The sequence below is a fragment of the Cydia splendana genome, chromosome 7 (assembly GCF_910591565.1).
Source record: "Cydia splendana chromosome 7, ilCydSple1.2, whole genome shotgun sequence".
NCBI lineage: Eukaryota > Metazoa > Arthropoda > Insecta > Lepidoptera > Tortricidae > Cydia > Cydia splendana.
In genome coordinates, this window is record NC_085966.1 from 5,734,123 (window position 1) to 5,756,245 (window position 22,123).

At 39.3% G+C, this 22,123-nt stretch overlaps 1 protein-coding gene across 2 annotated transcripts in view; it reads right to left on the reverse strand.

The window, feature by feature from the left end:
- Window positions 1-200: 200 nt before the first annotated feature.
- Window positions 201-22,123, reverse strand: part of LOC134791977 (serine/arginine repetitive matrix protein 2) — a 58,119-nt gene continuing 36,196 nt past the window's right edge. For both annotated transcript variants that reach the window (XM_063763072.1, XM_063763073.1), the window contains 6 exons: window positions 13,171-13,247; window positions 3,944-9,575; window positions 3,549-3,715; window positions 2,988-3,199; window positions 2,549-2,739; window positions 201-2,062 (listed from right to left, as the gene is read on the reverse strand). In XM_063763072.1, coding sequence (XP_063619142.1) covers window positions 1,838-2,062; window positions 2,549-2,739; window positions 2,988-3,199; window positions 3,549-3,715; window positions 3,944-9,556 — 6,408 coding nt within the window. In that variant the 5' untranslated portion in view covers window positions 9,557-9,575; window positions 13,171-13,247 and the 3' untranslated portion in view covers window positions 201-1,837. The remainder of the gene's footprint in view (window positions 2,063-2,548; window positions 2,740-2,987; window positions 3,200-3,548; window positions 3,716-3,943; window positions 9,576-13,170; window positions 13,248-22,123) is intronic.

Below are 22,123 nucleotides of genomic sequence, written 5' to 3' on the forward strand. Positions count from 1 at the left end.
GTGAGGCAAGAAATTTTTTAGGTTTCAATCAAAACTCGTAACCCAAATTTTTTACCATCGCAATACTTACCTTTGAGGAAATCTACTTACTTACCTATGCACTTTTTAAAACATTAAATTTATAGGGAAATATGAATCCCTTTGTTTGTAATTCAAACCCTCTATTGTTTTTAATTTTTGTCCTATGAAAATGAAAAACCTTTATTCTGAATTGTTCACATTTTTATTTTTTATGTTATCAACCAGACGGTGTCAATAATTACAATAATACTTAAATGTAGGTACAGACAGGTATTAATGTATCCATTCAGAAAAGTATACACACTGTAGAAATCGTCAGTTACAATAATTACATTTAGTTTTCATACCAAATCCCGCATTTAACTAGTCCTTCTAAGTTTCATCACAGATTATTCATGTACTTCTTCGTTTCAACTATTTCCAAGGAATAAGTAGATAGGGCGGAACATGGTCTTAAAATACAGAGTAAAAACTGCTACCATCCATACAATGTTCCAAAATACTATTTCCAGGTTAAATAAATACCAAATAAGTCTCTCATTGGTTCTATTCAGACAAGATAGAGCTCCAAAATAAGTTAAAAATAGGTATTCTGTTTACAATCCATCTTATTTACAGACTTAATATTTTGCGATATGCTTTAATAAATTTTCCTAATATCTTACAGAACTTTATAAATAAAAACATAACTGTTACAAGTAATTGTAAATTAATTAACATATTGGGATATTATTATAATAATAGCAAACATAACAATGTATTCACTATTGAAAAGAAATTAATAGAATAATCTCATAATAATAAATGATGAATTTAATTTATAATTTTAACATTTTAAAAATATAACAGTGTCAGTGATGTATTAGTCAAATAATATCAAGGGTAAAGTGTTGGAAGCCCCGAACAGTGGACACTGCAGGGCGGGAGCTGCTCACAACCTATCTAGTCGCATACAATACCTATGAATTGCACTTGCTAATGTCCTTTGTATTTTAAGTACAGCAATCATGTGCTAAGGCTTTTATCCAACCCTGTGACTGATACCTCTGCACCAAATCCTCACTCGAGCCTACAGATATTAATAATATACCAAGCATTATTATTGCACACACATTTAAGATAGGTATATGCTAATGTCTGATCCTAGACTGTGGTAACTTTATTTCGTTATTTCAAGTATTATATTATTTTAAAATTATATTATTCTAACTATTATCAAACTCCCGCTTCAATCACTTCATTTACCTATCTATCTAGTCCAATATACACCATTCACCACATATGTTTTTATGAGTAGGTAGCACCAATTTTTTACAAATTACTACAACTATATACACTATATACACATTGTTCATTAGAATAACTAAACAACCACGAACACAAATTATAAGTTAACAGCTGCCTACACTTTAATTTATAGAAATGATTTGTTCTTAAATGAGATACAGCTTTGTTAAGATTAAAATAATCAGTCGAAGTATTAAGATCTCGTTGAGCCGTTTGGTCCTCTAAAAGGACGTGAATGGCTTAAGTGCTTTAGACGAAACCAGGCAGATGTCTTGCACCTCGCGTTGTAGACAGCGGGGTTTGCTTCCTGCTCCCGCTTATTTATCTTATAGTGCTGGTTTTCCTGCGTAAAACGTTCCTGCGTGCAATACTGAGGGCAGCTTACATAAGCCCCGCTTCTCTCCTTACGAAGACGCTTCTGCTACGCGTATTATTACCAGCATGCCATTTGAACTCTCGTCTTTTCTACATGTCTTAGGTAGGTATATGCTCATGTTACACACTTGCACTTCTGCGAGCATTGATGGTGTCAGCTAACAAGGACAGTCTCGACCTTGAGCAGCTGTCGCAGCTTGTCGGTGACCCTGACGAGGGCCACCTTGCTCGCTCGCACGTTCACCTTCTCGCCCGCGCACAATAGCTGGTGGCACTGTGCCCGTTCAAGAAACTCCTGGGTTCTGATCTCGCGAAGCAGTTCCTTCGGCGATCCTGAGCCGCAGTGGATCTGCTTCAGCAGGCTGTCTTTTGATTTTATCTGTAAATAATATGATGCAAATGAGCAACTTTGAAAAACATTCTGAAAACGCCAAACGTGAAATAGAAGCATTGGCATAAAAAAAACACATCGATTACAACTGTAACTTTTTTTATAGAAAACTTCTAAATTATAGGGAACCAGTACCTACTACCACTATAGTTACCTGAATTTTGAATATATAGTATACATACAATGTAGAATTGTATGCTTCGTTTGACAACAAGACAATAAATGAACTGACTGAACTGTATCAAGAACATCATTCTCGCTAATTTGTAGATATTTATTTATACACAAAAACGTTTTACACCACTTGTTTTAATTTATTTTATAATTTTACATTTAATTATCAATTATTACATTTACAAAATTTATATTTTATTTATATATTTTATTTTTTGTAATTATCAATTACATTTTATTGTCAATTGATAAGTCTGTCAAGCCTTTTAGCATATAACATTTAGAACCATAGATACACACATGTAATAAGTTGGTGATGTCCTGCAGCAGGCACCACAGCCCGTCCGACTGCTGGCCAGGCGCGGGCCGTAGACTGTAGAACGGTGGCAACGGCGCCTCCGTGCATTGGATCTCGATGGTCGCGTCCGGGGGCGGCGGTGGCGTCGCGGGCGGCGGGGAGGCTAGCGCGTCGCACCCGAGCTCTTCCTTGTCTGCAATAATAAATAGATATTAAATGGGACAATCTTGCACAAATCGTTATCATCTTATGGCCTTATTCATAAACGTTTGTTAAATCTGGATAATTGTTTGTCCCTAATACCTCCATCTATGTTGTTGTTGTGTTTGTTAGAAAGAGCTCAATATGCTAGTTTATTATGTTTATAATATGAGGTGATAAGAGTATTTAGGGGGTCCGCTCCGTAAGCGAGCAGATGAGAAACTGATGATAGTAACTAACCAATGATAGCCGTCGGCGGCGGGAACACCCACGGCTCCGAGGCCGTGCCCTGAACGTCCGCGATATGCAGTCGCAGAAGCCTGGCCGCCGGTCCCTCCGCGAGCTCTTCAGGTGTTTGCCCCGCATACGTTCCGAGCAGGGGGTCCGCTCCGTAAGAAAGCAGCAGGCGGATTACTTCAATGCGGCTGTTCTCGCATGCCTCGTGTAAAGGTCTGAAAATAGAAATTGCAACTTTAAAGAGAAATACTGATATACCTATTATAATGCTGAGGTAGTCGGCTTCGATACAAAACTTGACAATTTATGTGTACCCAAAAAAAGCTTTTTGGCTTTAAGCGGAAACTTAAGTTGTACAAGAAAGCGAACGTTTATATTTAAATTATGTAACAACTTCAAAGATTACTGCGCCATCCAGTGGCGGAACCAGGATTTTGTTGTGGAAGGGGCTTGAATTTGGTCTTGAGCCTTAAAGTTAAGGCCGAAGGGTCAAGATTGTGGCTAATTAGCCATCCCCCTGAAATTGCTACTGGCGTCATCAAGAAAAATAATCATGTGCCTTACCTAATACCTCCCTGCGCCGCAGCGGAGACGTTGGCCCCGTATTGTAACAGCAGCCTCGCGATCCGAACATGACCCCTCGCGGCAGCCACATGTAAGGGCGTGAAACCCGCGTTGTCTTTTGCGGTCGGCTCCGCCCCTAGCTTCTCCAGGCAGTACGCGACGCAATCCTGAAACGAAAAGATAAACATTCGGATATGGAACATTATCGTTCAAAACTTTAATGTGGCTGGATTGAATACTTTTGGAAGGAACTTTTCAGTTGAATATTGTTGATTTCTTTTTTGCTTAAGAAAATGTATTACTCGTATGATACTGCAGCCCTTTTTTACTTTTTACTCTGTTCAAATAATATTAGTTGTACAACATCTTCATTTATTTTTATAACAGAAACTTACCGTATAACCCAATCTCGCTGCGCGGTGAAGATGTGATTCTCCGATGCTCTTGTTAATAAACCAGCCTTTTATCTCTTTCTGGATGTCGTGGACTGACTCAGGACTAGGCTTCGCCGCTGGCCGTCGCGCTTGTTTGATCGAATCGTCTCTTCGGATGATTTTCTTCTTCTTGCGGATGTAATCAAACCCAGAACTGAACTTTCTTCTCCCAAACAAACGTTTCAACCGCCGTTTACTACTTCCTTCTGTTGTGCCCGGAGAACTACCCTCTTCTTTTGAGGTATCCTTATCATCCTTGTCGTCTGGAGATGGACTTTTTTCTTTTTTTATCTTTGGAGTGGAAATATCTTTAACTCTCTTGTTTGCTAAAGATTTCATTAAATTGTTTCTTTTCTTCAAGCGCAGGAGACGACCTTTTGCATCGTTTCTTTTCAGTGACTTCGTACTCCTAAGTCCGTCTCGTATAGAACTAGATCTGCGTTTCATTTTGTCCTTCATAATTTTCTTAGGCTTCATTTTCGCCTTAGTTTCCGGTTCTTTCTTAATTTCTACTGGTTTGTCTGTTTTAACTTCATCTTCTTCCTCGTCTCTACAGGAGGACGGTGGCGCTGATGCTGGCCTTTCGTCTCCAAACACTTCTTTTATGGTTGCTCGTTGCTTAATAACTCTACTTTCTGTTCTTGTCCTAGACTTTAATACAACCGGAGCAAATTCTTCTGTAGCCCCCATAAGACCATCTGTGTTATTAATAAACGCATTTCTAAATTGTGACACAGTTTCTTTTCTAAATGCACCCAAATAATAAATGTCTTCCATCAATTTCTCTTTCTTTGCACTCAAAATTCCTCTCGTACCGCTTTTAATGAGACCTAAGCTAGGTGTCGGTAGTAATTCAGTCGGGTTGGTACTTTTCGGAATGATCTTAGGTGTATTATTAAGTTTGTCTTCTTTATCTTTCGATTTTTTCTTATCATCTTTCTTGCCATACTTTTCCATGAGGACATCTACTATAGAACTTCCCTTATTTTTGATTTTCGTCGAGAACCCTGTAGAGGTGGATGCTTCAGAATCAGAATGGAGTCTATTGTTATGAACAACTGAGCAACTAGAATTAGAATCAAGATCACTGTCTAGGGTTGACTTATCAGGACGTCTGGCGAACAAATCATCGGTTGCTGCAGAGGGGGCTGAAGACGGCGCTGGGGAAAGTGGAGCTGGGTCTAAGTCAGGCAAAGAAGTAGAGCCCCTTGAAAATAACGTGTTCGCGCCTTTAACGAAAGGTCCACCGGAGCGTCCTCGAGGAATAGCAATAAGTCTGCTCGGCATGCGAAGTGAGCGCTTGTATTTATACAGCTCTTCTTCCCATCCTGGATGGAAATCGGAACCATCTCCAAAACCTGCTTTTCGAGCTGGAGTAGAACTGGCGCTACTGCTAACATTATTATCTTGTTTTTTCGTGGGAGACGATTTTACTGGAGTTTTATTGTTAACAGACGTTGTTTTGGAATCTTCTGTCTTAATAGTTTTACGTACTCTCAGCCTACTAGCTACGGTTAGGTCTTCATCTTCACTCTCAGAGCTTGTATCATCCTTACGTTTATCATTTTTAGCGTTATCTGTAGATAACGATTTACCTTTCAATCTTGAATTTTTTCGAATTACTTTGCCTTTAGTAGATTTTTCTTCTTTGTCGTTTACGGTTGTATCGTTGTTCTTTTTTGTAAATTTACTAACATCTACATCACAGCATTCTAATTTAACATAAACTGACATATCTTTAAACATAGCATATTTAAGGCGCTCATTACGTTCTTTTTCTTTTATTATCTTGCTTTTAATTAACGGTACGTCATCGTCAGTAGACTCTGATTCTTCTTTTATGACGGTTTTTATTGGTTCTTTTTGTTTTGAATTGTGCTTCATAGGTGTAGTGCTTGTAGATGTAGATGACTCACTTTTATCCGACATTGATTTACGCTTTAAGGGCGATCTTGTGAATTTCTCGCCATCCTTATGTTTTTTGTTGTTCTTAGATTTATCACTCTTGTCAATATCTTTTGTAACCGATAATTTAGATAAATTATCTTTTCTTGAATTTTGATTGACAATTGGTTCTTTTAAATTAGTTTGTTTTTGTATTCCGATACTATCTTTAATTTCCGGTTTATTTACAATAGGTTCTCTAATAGCTGATACTTTGTTCGAGTCTGGTTTATTTTGGGTCAGAGGTTTAGGTATAGACGAATTGTCGATAGGGTGTTTTAGATCACTTATAGTTTCAGCCACCATTTGGTTTTCCATTTCATCAGCATCTACGGGCTCTTGTTTAATTACAATATTGGGAGTAGGTTCGCTAGGAGTTATTTCAGACGTTGTAATTGTAGTCGTAGATTTCTCATCTCTAGCTGGAGTTTCTTGTTCCATCGTTTCAGTGCGTTTCCTACGCGGCTTCTTTTTATGACATCCTGTTTTCAATTGTTCCATAAAGTTATCACAAGCACTTGCCCAATCTAAGTCTTCCGGGGTATGATTTTCAGAAATACACTCGGTGTCTAAAAAGTTTTCAGTTTTAATTGATATCACTGCATCTTTTTCGATCTCCTCTATATTCATAGGCTCAGATTTTATATCTGGTATTAACGACGCGATTGGCTTTTCAGTCTTTATAACAGATTCCAACCTAAGATCTTCTCGTATTTGATTGAAAAGATGTTGTTTTTGTGATTTTGGAGTAGGCTTTAGATTTTCATGATTTCCTATTGGTACACCAAGTTTTGTTTCAGGTTTCAAATGACCATCTTGAGATGGAGGCATAACTTTTAATTCTGCCTTCGTTCGTATCCTCGAAGCTACATCATTTTCTGGAGATTTACTCATTGGATCTAAATTAGTTGGATCCACTTTTTGATAATCTGATTCTTTTGACACTGAGTCTATGGCTTTAGGCATGTGTATTTGATGTCCCGTGGGAGCATTTATTTTATTAGTGTTAGATCTGCCTAAATTACCATTTCTACCTACCAAGTCGATATCGTTTTCCTTTGTCAAATCTGTTATTTCAACCTCAGAGTCATCTACATCATCTATGACTATGAGTTCTGGTATTGGCCTCGGTCTAGTGACTTCCGGATGCTTCGTTTCCAAACTATTTCTTAGTATACTTAAAACTCTTTTGTCCGCTGGTACTCCACTATGAGGATCTAATGGATGGGCGTGCATATCTCTATGGTTCGGAATTTTTTGTATAACTTGGCGGCTATTACTAGATGAATTTCTGTCTGGAGCATACTGTGGGTGATAGTCTCTTACATCTCTGCTGAGAACCTCGGGTGGATAGGGATACCTATGGTTTACATGACGGTGTTCATGATAGACACTTGACGTGACCGGTCGCTTATGATCACCCGGATAAGCCTCGTAACGTTTATGAGCACTGTAACTGTAAACAGGTTGGCTAGCTAGCTCATGTTGTTCCCGCGCCGAGCGACTAGACCGGTCGGATATCCGACTGTCGGCTGTCCAGGTCTCATACCTGACAATTTTCTCCGGAATGTTGCTAACAATGGGTCCCGCGGGCCGCTTCCTTTCCTCAATCACAAAGTGCCGGTCGTCGCGGATTCTACTCTCAAGATGACGTTCTTCAGGAATTGTTGTGGTGAGATCTATGCGAGGTATTGCGTATTCAGGTCGAGTAGCAATCGGAATACTGTATTTAGTGCGATCATGATACCTTTGGTGACGGGGATCCGGCGGATAGGCTTCTACGATTGGCCGAGGTGTTTCATGTGTACCATTGTATCGTACCGGTGGATGGCCAGGAGCTACGGCGGGACTATGGTTATTGTTAGTTTCTCTGTATTGAGTAAAGTCAGGCGCAAAGTCGACTTTGTGAGACGCACCAAATGGTGGCACGTGTTGAGGAGGAACGTGTCGACTGTTGGGCAATTGCCGCGGTTGCAACGGCAAGTTCTTATTTTCAAGCGACGCTGAGTCGACAGCATCGTCTACGGTTGTAGAAGAATCTGCTGAATTTTTTACAGTTTTTACAGATAAATCTAAAGGAGACTCTTTTTTCTGTTTTGTTTGATTCATTTGATTGACCAACGACGTCACTGACACAGTCATACGTTGCTGTTGGCTCGGGAAGCCAGGCTTAGTTGCTGTTCGAGCACTAGATTGAACATGATTCGACGTGGGATATTCATACGAAGGTTTAGGTGCCGCTGAATGTCGGTGACCAGTCCTTGCCTGCTGCTGATTTTGAGCTACGGGCACCGGCACCGTCGGTTGATAGCGCACGGAAGAAGTCGAGGGACTCTGGTACAGGTAACTACTCCTTGCGTCTACCGTTCGGTTGCTGCTGGGATAATCTACAGGCCGTTGCGTCGGTAAACGTGCTGAGTCATGAGGGTGCGGTGCAGGTGCGCGATCTGGTGGCCTCGCGGCGTAGTGCGCACTCATAGCATCCATTGAGGGATGCTTATATTGGACTTGATAATGCTCTTTAAACACTTCTGTTCGTTGACTCGGCACAGTTTGTGCTGCGGTTTGTGTTTGTCGATACCCAGGATATGATTGTTGGGGATCGTATTTTCTTGGAGGAATAGCATGCTGCCGCTCGTAATGCGTTGGCGTCCGAGCAAAATGCGAAGCTTCGTGACGCGGCAGCGTTGCATAAACTTGTGGCGACCGTCTATCACCCGTTGTGAATGTTTGCGGGTGGTGTATGGGGGGTACGCGGTCGTTGTGCGGATGCGGTGCGGGAGGCTGCGTGGCTGGCAGCGCGTAGCGTGTTGCCGGTGGACTTTGTGTGGCCGTCTCCCGCAGCCGCGACGTCGCATGCTGTGGCACCGCACTGGACAGCCGCGCATAGGTTTGCTGAGGACTGCTATGTCGCGGCGGCGCCGACGGTTGAGGCGACGCTACCAATGGCCCGTGGGAACCTCTACTAGGGTCTGTCATGCTTGAATCATAGTGGTACCGCGGGTAACCTTCAGGTGGACGTGACGCGGTATAATGATCCGGAGGGCGGCCGGAAGCTAAATGCTCGACGGGTCGTGCCGTAGGTGTCTGCACGCGATGCAAAGGTGCGCGGTACTGTGCCGTGCTGGGCTCGGGATGCGGCTCGGGCGTCGGCTGCGGCTGCAGCGGGGCGGCCGACGGGGGCCGCGCAGGGGACGGACACGGCGCCGCCGGCGCGGGCGCGGGGGACGGCAGGGTGCGCTGCGGCGGCTTGCGAATAATGTGTGTCGGAGGTGACAGCGCGTTCATCGGCTCCTCCTCGTCCTCGGGCTCGGGCAGCTCGCGCCGCTTCTCGGCCGCTTCGCGCATCACTGTAGCCTTATGTATTATGTGGGGTTCCGGCTCCAGGGGCTCGGAAGGCGGCCGCGGTGGTGCGGCGGTGGCGGCAGGCGCAGGTGTCGAAGGCGGGGCGGCCGCGGCGGACGGCGGGCGCGACGAAGGCGTGGGGGCGCCGGACTGGCCTGGAGCGCCCTCTTCGTGAGGCGGCGCGCCCGCGGGCCACACTGGCTGTCCGCTGCCTTCCGCCTGCGCTTGCTTGGGAAGACCCATGAAGTACTGGCGAGTCCCTTCCAGTACATTATTGATGTCCATCCTCCGGCTGGATCACCACCTGGAACGAATGAGCTACTTTAATACATGATAAACTATCGTACCTAGGTACCTAAAAGTAAATTGAAAACATCCATAAAAGGGGAGTAATTGTAAATGGCAAGGAAATCATTAATCATTACGAGTCGTGAATGTCGAAGACAAGTTGGCAAAGGAGCGATGGGGTCGTTACCCGCGGGCTGCCCTTGAGCGTACTTCGCCCTCAAGCGTATATAATTTTCGCGTACCTATATGTATTATACGCACACTTGTATCGCACAGAAACTTCCGTATGACTCGATATACATACATAGTTGTGATGTGAACAAGTTTACTGACCTCCAAACGGTAGTGTTAATAAATAACCGAATCCTTTTTGATACGTGACTGTACTTTATTCTTGTAATCGCGGAGTTGTTAACGTTTAGTATTTCACGGAACAGGAAAAAAGTTAAATCGTGCCAACTTTTCACAGCAAAAATGTCTGCGGGTTCTCTAAGTTCCATGGATTTGTTTCCAACTACGACCTAGTTACTAATTAATAAGTAGATATTAAGTTGAATGCAGTACATAGGTACTCCCTATATATCTACCTACCTACTCTTCTTATTCACGTACATATTTAAGGCCGCTTGCATTTACCTAATATTTGCGCTATTCCTTTGTTTGCTACAATGTTAGTTTTTTTACGAGATATGGTATATGGTGTGATTGGTGTGTATTTTAGCAAAATAAGATACACCCAGCAACATGACACCAATGTAAGTTACTTAAAGTCAGTTTCAGTTAAGTGAGGCCATAATATTTTTATATAAGTAGGAATGTACATTTGGCTTGTCAAATATGCATAGGTACAACGCAACGTTTATTAAATGCACATACATCGGTTCGCCGTAACATTTGCCCGCGTTCTGTACGCAACAGAGCCTCAGCGTTGTCATGGAGGCGCGCTTGTGCTGAACGAATCGATAGGGCACCGGAACGACTCCCGCCCGGAACAACAAAGGCTTACCTACGATTTGCATCTTTCAGATAACTGATACATAAATCGGGCTGTAGTAAAAGTAAATTACTTCTACCTTTACTCTAATCTAAAACATGTTTTACCTATTAGTAAAAAATAAAACGACTTGCTTTTCCGAGTCCCTATTCCGAACGAGAGAAAACTTCGATTTTCCTTTGTTAAAACTTGGATCGAATGACAACTTAAAAGTCACATACAGAACATTTGTTTCTTAATCATCCTATTAATTCGTTTAATAAGTATTCGGAATATTAATTAGGTTACCAGTTTTCAACGTTCTTTATTATCCTGTGCTGCTAAAGTCCTGTCCTGTGCTGCTAAAGTCCTTTCCTGTGCTGTTGAAGTATGAAAGGTTACAATAATTGTTGTTAGTTTCAGTTTTAACCTGTGACATAAGGACTTTGTGTAATCAGCTATATAGTAATAGGTTATAAATATTTGTACTGTTATGTTGCTATTAACTCTTGGTTGCTGGGATCAAAAAGAAAGCTTCACATTCCCATCATTGTTGTTCGATTTAGCAACGATCGATCAATAACAATATTCAACACGTCTCGCACGCGAGCTACCAGACGGTTGCGTGTATGCAAGATGCAATTATGCACGCACTTGCTCGGCTTCCGTTATGAGGCTTAACCATTGGAAAACATACTTTTACCAAGCACTTATGCACCCCGCACTTAGAGCAAACACTGTTATTAAAACTGCTACGATGTACGTATAAATATGAGTTGGTAACGTAAAACTTCAGGGAAAGCCAAAGGTTAATGATATTAGCGGTCTGTGTATTTACTTTGCGTATTGCTGTACAGTCGCCATCAGATATATCGGAGCGGCCAAGGTGTTCACAATATCTGAACACGCACTCTAACGCCCTGACAATAGAGGCGCAATACATGCGTTCCACCGTAACTTGGGTAATGTAATAAACTCACTTTGATCCTCGATCGAAGATAATTTAAACTTAAATTCTATTAAGTTGTCAGCATAACGACATTATGAATAACGTCTGGTTTGTTTGCCTAGACAGGTGAACCCGTCCGCAAAGTCTTTGTCGTTCGGCAATCGACTTAGAAGTCTAGACAGGTCGTATAAGGTGAACTGAATAATTTACACTGTCACATTATTTCAGAGAGAAATCCAAAAGAGGCTTAAAGTTTAAAACCTGACCTGACTTCGGAAAAAACTTCTGGGAGTGACACAGGTAATCTAATCTCAAAGTGTTCCGTTACGTATCTACGTAACAGTTCTATTTAAATTTTATTATTTGCTATACCCTATTCAAGGCTCATGTGATACCATAAGGTATGTGCTGAATATGTGCCATGGATTGCAAAAACTAAATGAATTACGAATTCAATCTTGCTTCGGCACGTTAGGGCAGTATAAAACACTAAATAAGCTTTCATTAATTACGTGTACCTATCGGAAAAGTCGGTCAAGCGGGATGCGAGAAGGGAACAGGTTTAAATTTAGATGTCCAGTCACTTCGCATTCAGTTATACGTCAGTCTTATAAATATTTACTTATGGAGATCTGATGTATGCAATATACTCGCACCGCGGCAGATATTGTTTCGTTTGTTTACTTGTGTACTTTCAGCAGGGGAACATTTTCTAAACACTTTCAGTCTGAATGAAATATTACATAGGCAATTTTTTATTAAAAGATCTTCTAACCGAACACAAATCTATCTAGTCAAAAACTATGCAAGTTTGACCTGCGTATTTCAGATAAATACGCAAAACATCCAAGACTCAAGGACAAAAGAAGTGTCGATGTCGTCATTTGTGATCATAATACATAATTATACTATGCAATGGATTGGAATTGCAACCTAGAGCTTAAAATTTCGCCGCCTCCTCGCATTTAGTTCTCGAAACGTTATGATAAAAATACTTTTCACTTCTCATGCTCAAAAAGTGCTATGTCGTGCGTAGACGACATAAAAGTAAAATTTTCTTCTAAGACTAAGGTAATCGGTCTCAACAGCCAAACAGTTAAAACATATTGCACAATTTTACTGAGCAATAAAATTGTGTAGATGACAAAACTTGTGATATTATTTTATTTTTGCTACAATTTATTCGAAATCCGTATTTTCTGTCATTCAATTTAGTAAATCACATAAAATAGGAGTCGATTATCTCCGAAAAATGCTCCGAAATGTTTGACTTGGCAGAAAACCAAGCGTCTGAAACTCTGATCACGTTGAAAATTAAAAAAAAAATTAATAAGTTAGTTGGCGGGAATTGGTTATGTATTATGTTCTTTCGCTTTACGACAATTTCGTGGTGTAAATTGCCGTGAAAAAATGTGTTTTATTTTCCTCGCAATCGAAGTGAAAAGCAGAGTGTACAACAAGGGCATAAATGTCCATTTTTACCCTCGTCTACTATTTTGGTCTTCGCTTCGCTCAGACCAAAAAATTGCCTCGGGTGAAAACGGGTCACTTTATGCCCTTGTTGTACAATCTACTATAGTAATAGACCATACCTCCGTTCCTATTCTCCGTTGTATTCATTTGTATTCCTACTGTATTAGACTATTAATAAGTAATTAATATTTGATCGAATGAATTGGGTTGACTTACCTTTGTGAACAGCTACCCTGCTTGATGCGAGTGCTCCTTTATCGCGTTCATGACTATGTATTTGCTTCCCATGCGATCTGAAACAAGGTAGAAAGATAGTGAATATTTGCTAAAACTACAGTACTGTGATCAAGTCTAAGCTTAACTACACACACACACACTACACTAGGTACACTTACCATAGAGACTTAGAGAGTAACCTATCTCCTATCTAAAAGCTTTTAGAAGAATTTCCAAAAAGGGTGGTAAAATTGAAGGCAGGATTCGCTGGTTGCACTCTAAAAGAGTTCGACAACCTATCTACCACAATTAGCAGCCTACTATCTACAACAACTTGTAAAACAAAACTATCAAATTAGATTGTAGTGTCGTGTTTGTAATCTATGTTGTGATGATAAGAAATGTTGAGATCAGACCTACCTACTATTCTAGACCTAACCTAACATCTGTTATGCAAATTTTAGATTTATATTATTTAAGTAGACATTGACCCAATTCAATGTGAGACCATGCAAACAAAGCGCTCGTTCAAATGGAAATGTATTTTGATGAATAAGAAAGCAGACAACGGTTCGGCTGAATAATTCCAATATGGAGGCGCGACTGTATGACGACATTTGAATCATTCTAAAAATAACATTGTTTATCTGATTTATCTTCGATAATTACATGTCGTAGGATTATGGTCATCGCTCAAAGTGTATTTGGAATATGGTTTGTTCAGTCAGCAACAGAAGTTGCTAAGCGGGCGAGGTGCTCAAAATTACATTGACACGCTCGTATTCACTTAACAATAAAGTTGCGTCAAGATCAACTTGCCCGCTTAGCAACTTCTACTGTTGACTGTTTATTTGTTGCACCTCGGGACAGGTCGACAACGTTGTGTTTTGTGCAATTGTCAAATTACGCATTACGGTATAAAATTGAAATCACACAACGGCCACTTTACTAGATTTGCTATGTCACGTGCTGCTAAAAACACGTCGAATCGCACCCTAACGTAGTTCGATGACTTCGATGTAATTTGATGAGCGATGGTGATGATGTCACCTACAATTAAAGTGTCAATCATCGATAAACAAAACAAGTGCCTACAAATAAACAGTAGTCTTCTCTATTTACTTACATGAATATTGTATAAGTTAATAATATAATAAAAATAATATGCCATTATAGTTACTCATAATTAGCACAAAAATACAGAGACAGTTTTTTTTTTAACATGAATAACGATGTTAACAGTGGTAAATATTATTGTTATGTGTTGGTAGGTATATAAGGTAGTTTGTTTTTAAATATTCATCAAGTACTCAACACTCTCAACAATCGTATTATTGGTGTATTATCGACATTATCGTAGATAGATAGAGAGGAATCGATAACAATGACAAGATTAATCAACTACCTACCTATTAATTTCCAAAAACGTGCCAAAATGTTAACAAGAATATATCGATCTTACACTATCCACGTCCGAAAATATTTTTCCACGCACACATCGTTCCTAATTGCGTTAGTGTGTGTTGCCGTGCCCACAGCTGTGCGGGGTCATTGTCCCGCGCCGCGAAACAAGGTGACTCGCGCGTCTGGTTTTTATTCTTTCTTCCTTCGATTGATCGTCTTTTACGACTGTGTTTGCGAATTTATCGTAATTATCATAAAAGTTCGATACGTGTTAACTTGCTTTTAGAGTGGCTTACTTCATTACTTAGGTATTTAACAATGTTTTTAAAACTTGTTCCGCTTGTTCGAGTGATATTTGTTTTTACGATTTTATGTTATTGTCACTACTGTCATTAGCTTGTGATACGTGTTAACGAACTGATTCGCATAATGTTTTATTTCGTTTTTTGTTTTTTACACATGTAACCGACCTCTGTGTAAAACTGTGTGTATTTAAAAAGTTATGCGTGGTCATACATAAAAAAAAAATATACGCGTCGACTTGAGAACCTCCTCCGTTTTTTTTTTTCATCGGTTGATAAAGGTAATAATAATTATAAAGGCAATATTTAGGTCCTAATATTTCTTTTCTTTTCTTGTTTGTTCACAACAAATTAAAATACCTATCCCAATTAAATTAAAGCTTTTTACGTGAGCGAGAAATTAATTCAGCCGAGCCAATTTTAATCCAAAATTAATTAGGCACTTACCCGAAGCAGAGCTTACAAGATACATATTACGTCTTGCATATATTTTGTTGATGTCTATCACTACTTAGTACTTATAGTACTTACCTAACAAAGCTATAACTAGTTTTTCCAACAAGGCAATATTTTGTGAGCAAAATAGCAAATACAAATAAAATAATGATTCTACAACATCGAAGACCATATTTTGATACTTAATCTTCTCGATGTTCCATTTATCCCGTAAAAGGCATCAGAATCACTCTAATACAAATATGTATAATTATACCTAGTGCTATGCAACCAGGGTTGTCAATCAAAGTAATTTCAACAATATTAATGTCTGAAAAAAAAATATCGGGACGAAGTGACATATGTATTGTAGAGAGGATAATAAGCAATAATGTGTCAACTCACATTCATTTTTCAATAAAGATGACAACTCGAAAATTTGACGGTAAAGTTTTTATTGCAAAATTAATGTGGGTTGACACATTTTTGCTAAACAGCATCCCTTTCTCATAATTGGGGATTGATTAGAAATGTCTTAGGTGACGTCCGCGTAACAGAGAAAGGGCTCCAAAAATATGGGCTGAAGACCTAACATTAGTATTGACACAATCAATTGTGTTGTATTTTTTCATTGTGTGTGATTGACATCTGTATTTGCAATTTATAGATTGTAATAAAGTGGTTCGTCCCACAATAGAAAAGGAAAATATATTAACATACAATCAATTGTTGTACATAATTACAGATGACCCCTTGTCGATTTGGTAGGTGTTTGGTAAGCATATTGTGTAAAGAATTTACATTTTGCCCAAAGTCTAGACACCATTAATGACGTAAGAACCGAGGCGTATACCAACTATCTGTCTGCCAGTGCCAACCCTAGATGCAACTCGTCCTGAGTTTGGGGGAACACCAATAACAATAACCTCGTTCAGACAACCATTACCATAAAAGAGGGTACATTAATTGTTTTCCTTCTAAATTGGCGCTAAAATGAGGGAAAGTTACAATAATAAGTCAGACCTATTAGTCAGGTCTTCCAAGCAATTGATCAACACAAATACATAATTAATTAAGGGAATAGATCAGGTCGGTGTCTTAATTTGATACTAAAATACTGTTTCACCGACCGATCTAGTGAAGATAGTGTGTTTCCCTCAGTCCATGAGACTTAGGTAGTTGGTGAACGGACTCCCGCTATGTAATTCTATTCGTAGATAGCGGCCATAAATAATTCAGTAAATGGGTCGTGATATCTTAATTCTTCTCATTGACAGACAAGACAGTCGAGATAAATCAAGAAAAATATACAAATAGAAGCATTTTTTGACTGTCATGAATGAGTAAATAAAAGAGAATTACTGTGTAGAATTTCCCGAGAAGTTACGATGTTTTAAAAGCTCGTATGTGTCATGCGCCGGAGCGGCTGTGGCCCACATTTCGCGTTCCATATTGCCAACGCCATCTATTATTAGTTTTGTTTGTTGTTCGCGACCGACTTATCGCCAAACTGTTGTTTCAGTTAACGTTTACTTCCCGTTTATCGCTAATATAATCGGTAGGTACATTACATTTAGCACTATGCGTTCTTGGAATACTATTCATAATTGTATCAATGGCATCAATGTGGTGCTGTCTTGGCCCGAGTCACCAAAAATTAAGAGTAATGAGTTTGATAAAGGGTAAAATTATACTGGTTAGACTTTAGTGTAATCACAAGAGATTATGTTTAATCCGACCAAAATCCGTGTGTATCACGACCGGAACTGTTTTGTTGCCATATTCTGTGGTTCCGTATTCGGCCTTGTTCAACTGCAGGCTTTCCTGTCTTGAAGCCTTGAGCAGGTTATGAATACTTAAGACTCGACTGAGGCCTGACTAACTAAACAAGACTAGGCCTGCATTCCTAATATTCCTATGCTTATCCAGTGCAGCATGAAGGCAGCTTATGACCCAGCCCTAACCTAACTCAACCAACTAACGTGACAGTGACACTGACAATATCAAAGACAGTCACTCAATGTCACTTGTCCTATACCCCTAAATTTCGTTTGAAAAATATAAGGTTTTCTTCGATGTTTTCAGCGCTCAGTTTGAACATTGAAAAATTGGAATGTTGAATGTCGCAATCGGACTAATGACTAAACCGACTTTCTGTAATGGAAGATGTTGATATATTGAATTATTGCTGTTAGTTCAATCATAGGCATTGCCCTATTTACTTTGATGTTTGTTTAGGGCACTTGATCAAATCAAATGCAAGTTGTGATTTATCCGAACAGTTTCTTGTTGTGACCCCGTTACCGTCTTCAATAGGTAATAGTAAATACCTTTCGTAATCATCTCGATCTCATTCCACGTTGAGCCTGCCTTTGTGTTCTCAATGCTCGTTCACATAATTTGCTCCAATAACCTATAATCTATAATAGATTATATTGGTATGATCTTACTTGAATTTTGCGATCCAAATATGGTCTCCACTCCCATACGATTCAAGATACAGATACGAGACTAGCCCAACTTTGGTCCTCTCTAAAGAACTATGTCACAAAGAACTATATCGTTAATTCTTCATCGACATTTTGTAGTTGTTCCATTGTACACTAACGGAATCACCTTTATTGTCTGTCGCTTTTCCCGCTTTACTAATGACATCCTGATGCACCAATGCAGGTTACAGCAGCTGTTAGTATGCAAATAGAATGCGATGAAATACCTCCTCGGTCTATTTAAAGACTTGTGACAACTAGAGTATATCCATTTGGAATCATTCCAACATTTACTTGAGAATACTCTTTTGTTTTATTATAAATACGAGCAGATGCAATTTAACTATCTGAGAATTCGTGCTATCGATCGAACTGCTGCGGGTTTCTAACGTTGAATCGTTATATGTAGTTACGATTTACGATTTAATAGTTTAAGGTTTAAAGTTTATGACCAATGAATGAAAATTCTAATTTTGCTCATAAGGAAGGTTGTAAATACCGCTAAAAACCGCAAAATTCATTGTTATTGTTAACGCGTTTCTCCAAAACCATAGTTGGGTTGCGCGAAGAGTTGAAACTCGTGTCGCATGCAACCGACCCGTTATCCTTCGCCAGCAGTTTCTGGGTCAGTGGGTCAATAGCTGCAGGCGTTGTGCAAATCGCGCGGCGGCGCCGGTGCTGGCCGTGTTTTGTATACATCTAACACATTTCCCATCATAACATCCATTACGGATGCAGGAAGGAAAATGGCGAAGGAAAAACCTTCGTAAAATGTTTTTGTTACAGAAAAACTTTTTAGCCCGTGAAACTTTATAGGTTTTTGAGGCCATTGTTTAGAAGCCGTTAGGTATGTTTAACCAAATTTAACGGTTATAGGAGAAACATGTTTTGTAAGTTATTAAAGAGCGAAATCATGCCGTTGAATAACTAGTTTCGTGTTTTTTTCTGAAACCGTAAAATCCGCCTGGGACTTAAAAACTTCATCGTCAAATCATTAGATTAAGTAAGTCCAACTAATTACGGAGAAATAAATACGGAACAAAATTCTATAAACAGTAAGACAGTGACCTACTAAGTGATCATGTTACAAACATTATAAGCGTCAGTAAAATCGTATAATACACAATTTCGAAACTCTTAAGTGATGATGTAACATCACAGACAAAACTCGCTAATAGAGCGCTTTTATTACTTACATTGAAGACGTAACTGCAAGTGTAACTAGGTTGATGATCACATGCAACGCGTAACACAAGATACAGACGAATTTGTGCATGCACAGTGGGTGAACCGGCAAAACACTCAGTTTGTAGGTCACCAGGCCAGTGTCACAGCCCGGCCGCTCTCTCGACCGATATTTACGATGCGATAAGTACAATAACTCATATTTAAAACTAATCAATCAACAAACAGACCGTAACAATTCTTCTTAGAAATTCCAATTCGATTATGTACCATAATATTTCAAATATTAGACTATACGAAATGCTAACTAAAAAATCTTACCTGGAATTTTATCTTATCAAAATCAACGTGTCTTTCTACATCGTATCGGTTCTGACGACAAAAAATATGTGATTCATATGGCTTCGTCAACAAAACGGGCCTGATTCCTGGTTCTGAGAATTGATCGTTTGTGAATCTCAAACTGTCGTAACATTACTCACTTCATGTGACTTCAAAGATACATTAACTCATATTACGTAATTCGTAATATTCACTAGCTCGGTAATATCTCACTTCAATAACTCACATAAAGTCATACATACATATAATATAAGATACGCTGCGTACCTACTGTACTGTTATTTCTAGTAATAAGTCGATTTAATGGCAATTATAGATAGATAAATGTGCACCAATGTGCAGAGTAATGCGGAAATAGAGGTGAAAGTGGGGTGAAAGCGGCGCGCGCAACGTTTACCTAATCGCTCCCCGGCGCGCGCGCGGCCTCGGCGTTACATCAGACCCACCACACTAATGTGAAAGTCAATGTTACATTCGATGATCCCACTTCTGATCATCATGACCGGCTTTACATTTCGCGAACTGCGAAGTTTCATGTAAGTGGACGCACAATCAAATGTAGGAAGACGGTGAACCGGTACTGATGCCACTGAAGCTGTTGCCAATAACAAATACGTTAATGTAGCCCACTAAAAGGTCAGAGCAAAGAGGTTGTTTATAAATAACTTGACTAGAGTTAGAAAGTTGCGAAAGTCACAGAACATCTGTAACATTTATCGGCGTCAAGTCTATCAATTCACATGATTGGTAAGTACTTGTAATTGTGAAATTAGAGCGTGCTAGAGAAAGTGGTTCGTCTTTATCGTAACTGTTATAGAGATACCACCAGTATCTAAGTGGGTCGGTGCAGGCACATAACCGGCAACATCTAGCGCGAACTGCTATCTAGTTTGCTTTCTTTGTTTACAACACACACTCTAGCGACTCAATTTCACAACTTCTAGCAAGAGTAAGTAAATCAAGAAGCTCGTTAATGTGGCACGGTCCAAATTGTATTCGAATGACAATAATGATTACGTTTATCAATAAAATCCTTGACCTAAATAGAAATAGATAATCGTACGACCCACATTCGGAAGAACTTGTATCAGCAATTATAAACTAGAAATCTGTAGGTGCCACAATTAATTTCTGCACATAAAATGTCTTTGTTTAGTATCTACAAATACCTAGGTAATGCTATTATTTCGGTATTACAACCAACTCCATGGCGATATTCATAAACGTCTCAAGCCCTTGATTACTTGTCCCTATCCGTTATGTCGATATTTGTGTTAGTTAGAAAGAGACAAAACTTAACACAGGTTTGCTATTTTTTTAATAAGGAGGTATTCGCACAGTATAGAAACCTTTTATACTGTCTTTAACAATAAATTTGATGAAAGTACACATTGTAAGCGTAGAATTTATTGCAGCAACACTTGCACGTTCTCGTGAGAAAACGATGAATTCTTCTAAACTTGAATAACCAGCTTATTACATTCTCTGTTAGTCTGAAGCGTTCTTTGCATGTATATTCGGTTAGGTTATACGTAGCGTTATATGCCGCTCTGTTTTATTAATTTTTCTTTCACATCATTGAGACATTTACAAATGCATTCAAAAATCTCGACATCCGCTACTCCCAGCAACTGATTTGAACAGGCAGTTTATTTCAATAAAAGTCTGATAGAGGCGCATAACGAGTGTCTTCCTCATAGCACCGCGGCGGACTGAGCTAGTAGGAAACACAGCCGCTCGCGCCTTGACCCACTTCGTCTATACTTACAAGCATACTTATTCGAGCTCTCGAAAGGCTAGACTGCGATCATCACGTATCTATCTACCAGAGTTGGGCAAAAATTAACTTGAATAAGAATAAGAATAAAAACAGAAATTTTATTCTTATTCAAATCAATTTGAATTAGAATAATTCTTGCACTAGTTATTTTAGAATAAAATTAACGTGAATAAATCATGTGACTTTTATTTTAAATGCGGAATAAAAAACAGAATAATTATTCTAGAAGTGAGGCTATTCTAACTAAGGTTTTATTCAATTAAAATGTTATTTAGAATTAAGTTAATTTTTGTAGTACAATTGGTTAAATTTTGTAACTTGAACTTCACCCTTCTATTTAAAAGTCGGATTGATTTGATATTTGTTCCTTTAGTTTAGGTATAGGTACACATTGAAGAGTTCCGCTATACGCTATCTACTTCTATCATCCGATCAGGGTGCTTAGCCAACATGCCAAACGTTGACGCTCCGTAGAGTTGCGCATAGTCTCTCTCTATCACTCTTACATATTAGTGCGATACAGAGACAGATAGCGTTTCGTTGTCGTAGCACTCGTAGCGCAAACGATTGGGTGCCTAGCTAAGATGCCAATTTTTGTTTTTAATTTAATAACCAAATCATAAGGTACAATTTAGCTGTTTTTAGCGCTTTCTGTCTCTCACTCTTACATATTAGTGCAATAGAGAGACAGAGATAGCGTTTCGTTGTCGTAGCGCAAACGATTGGCATGTTGGCTACGCACCCAAGGTGCTAAGCAAAGATATCAATTTTTGTTTTTAATTTCATAACCAAATCATTAAGTAAATTTAGCTTTTCTGGGGGCCTAGCCAATATGCCAATCGCTTGCGCTCCGCCAACGAAGTGCTTTCTATCTCTATCACTCTTACATATTAGTGCGATAGAGAGACATATAGCGTTTTGTTGTCGTGGCGCAAACGTTTGGCATGTTGGCTACGCTTCCATGTGCCTTGCCAAGATGCCAATTTTTGTTTTTAATTTAATAACCAAATTAGGTA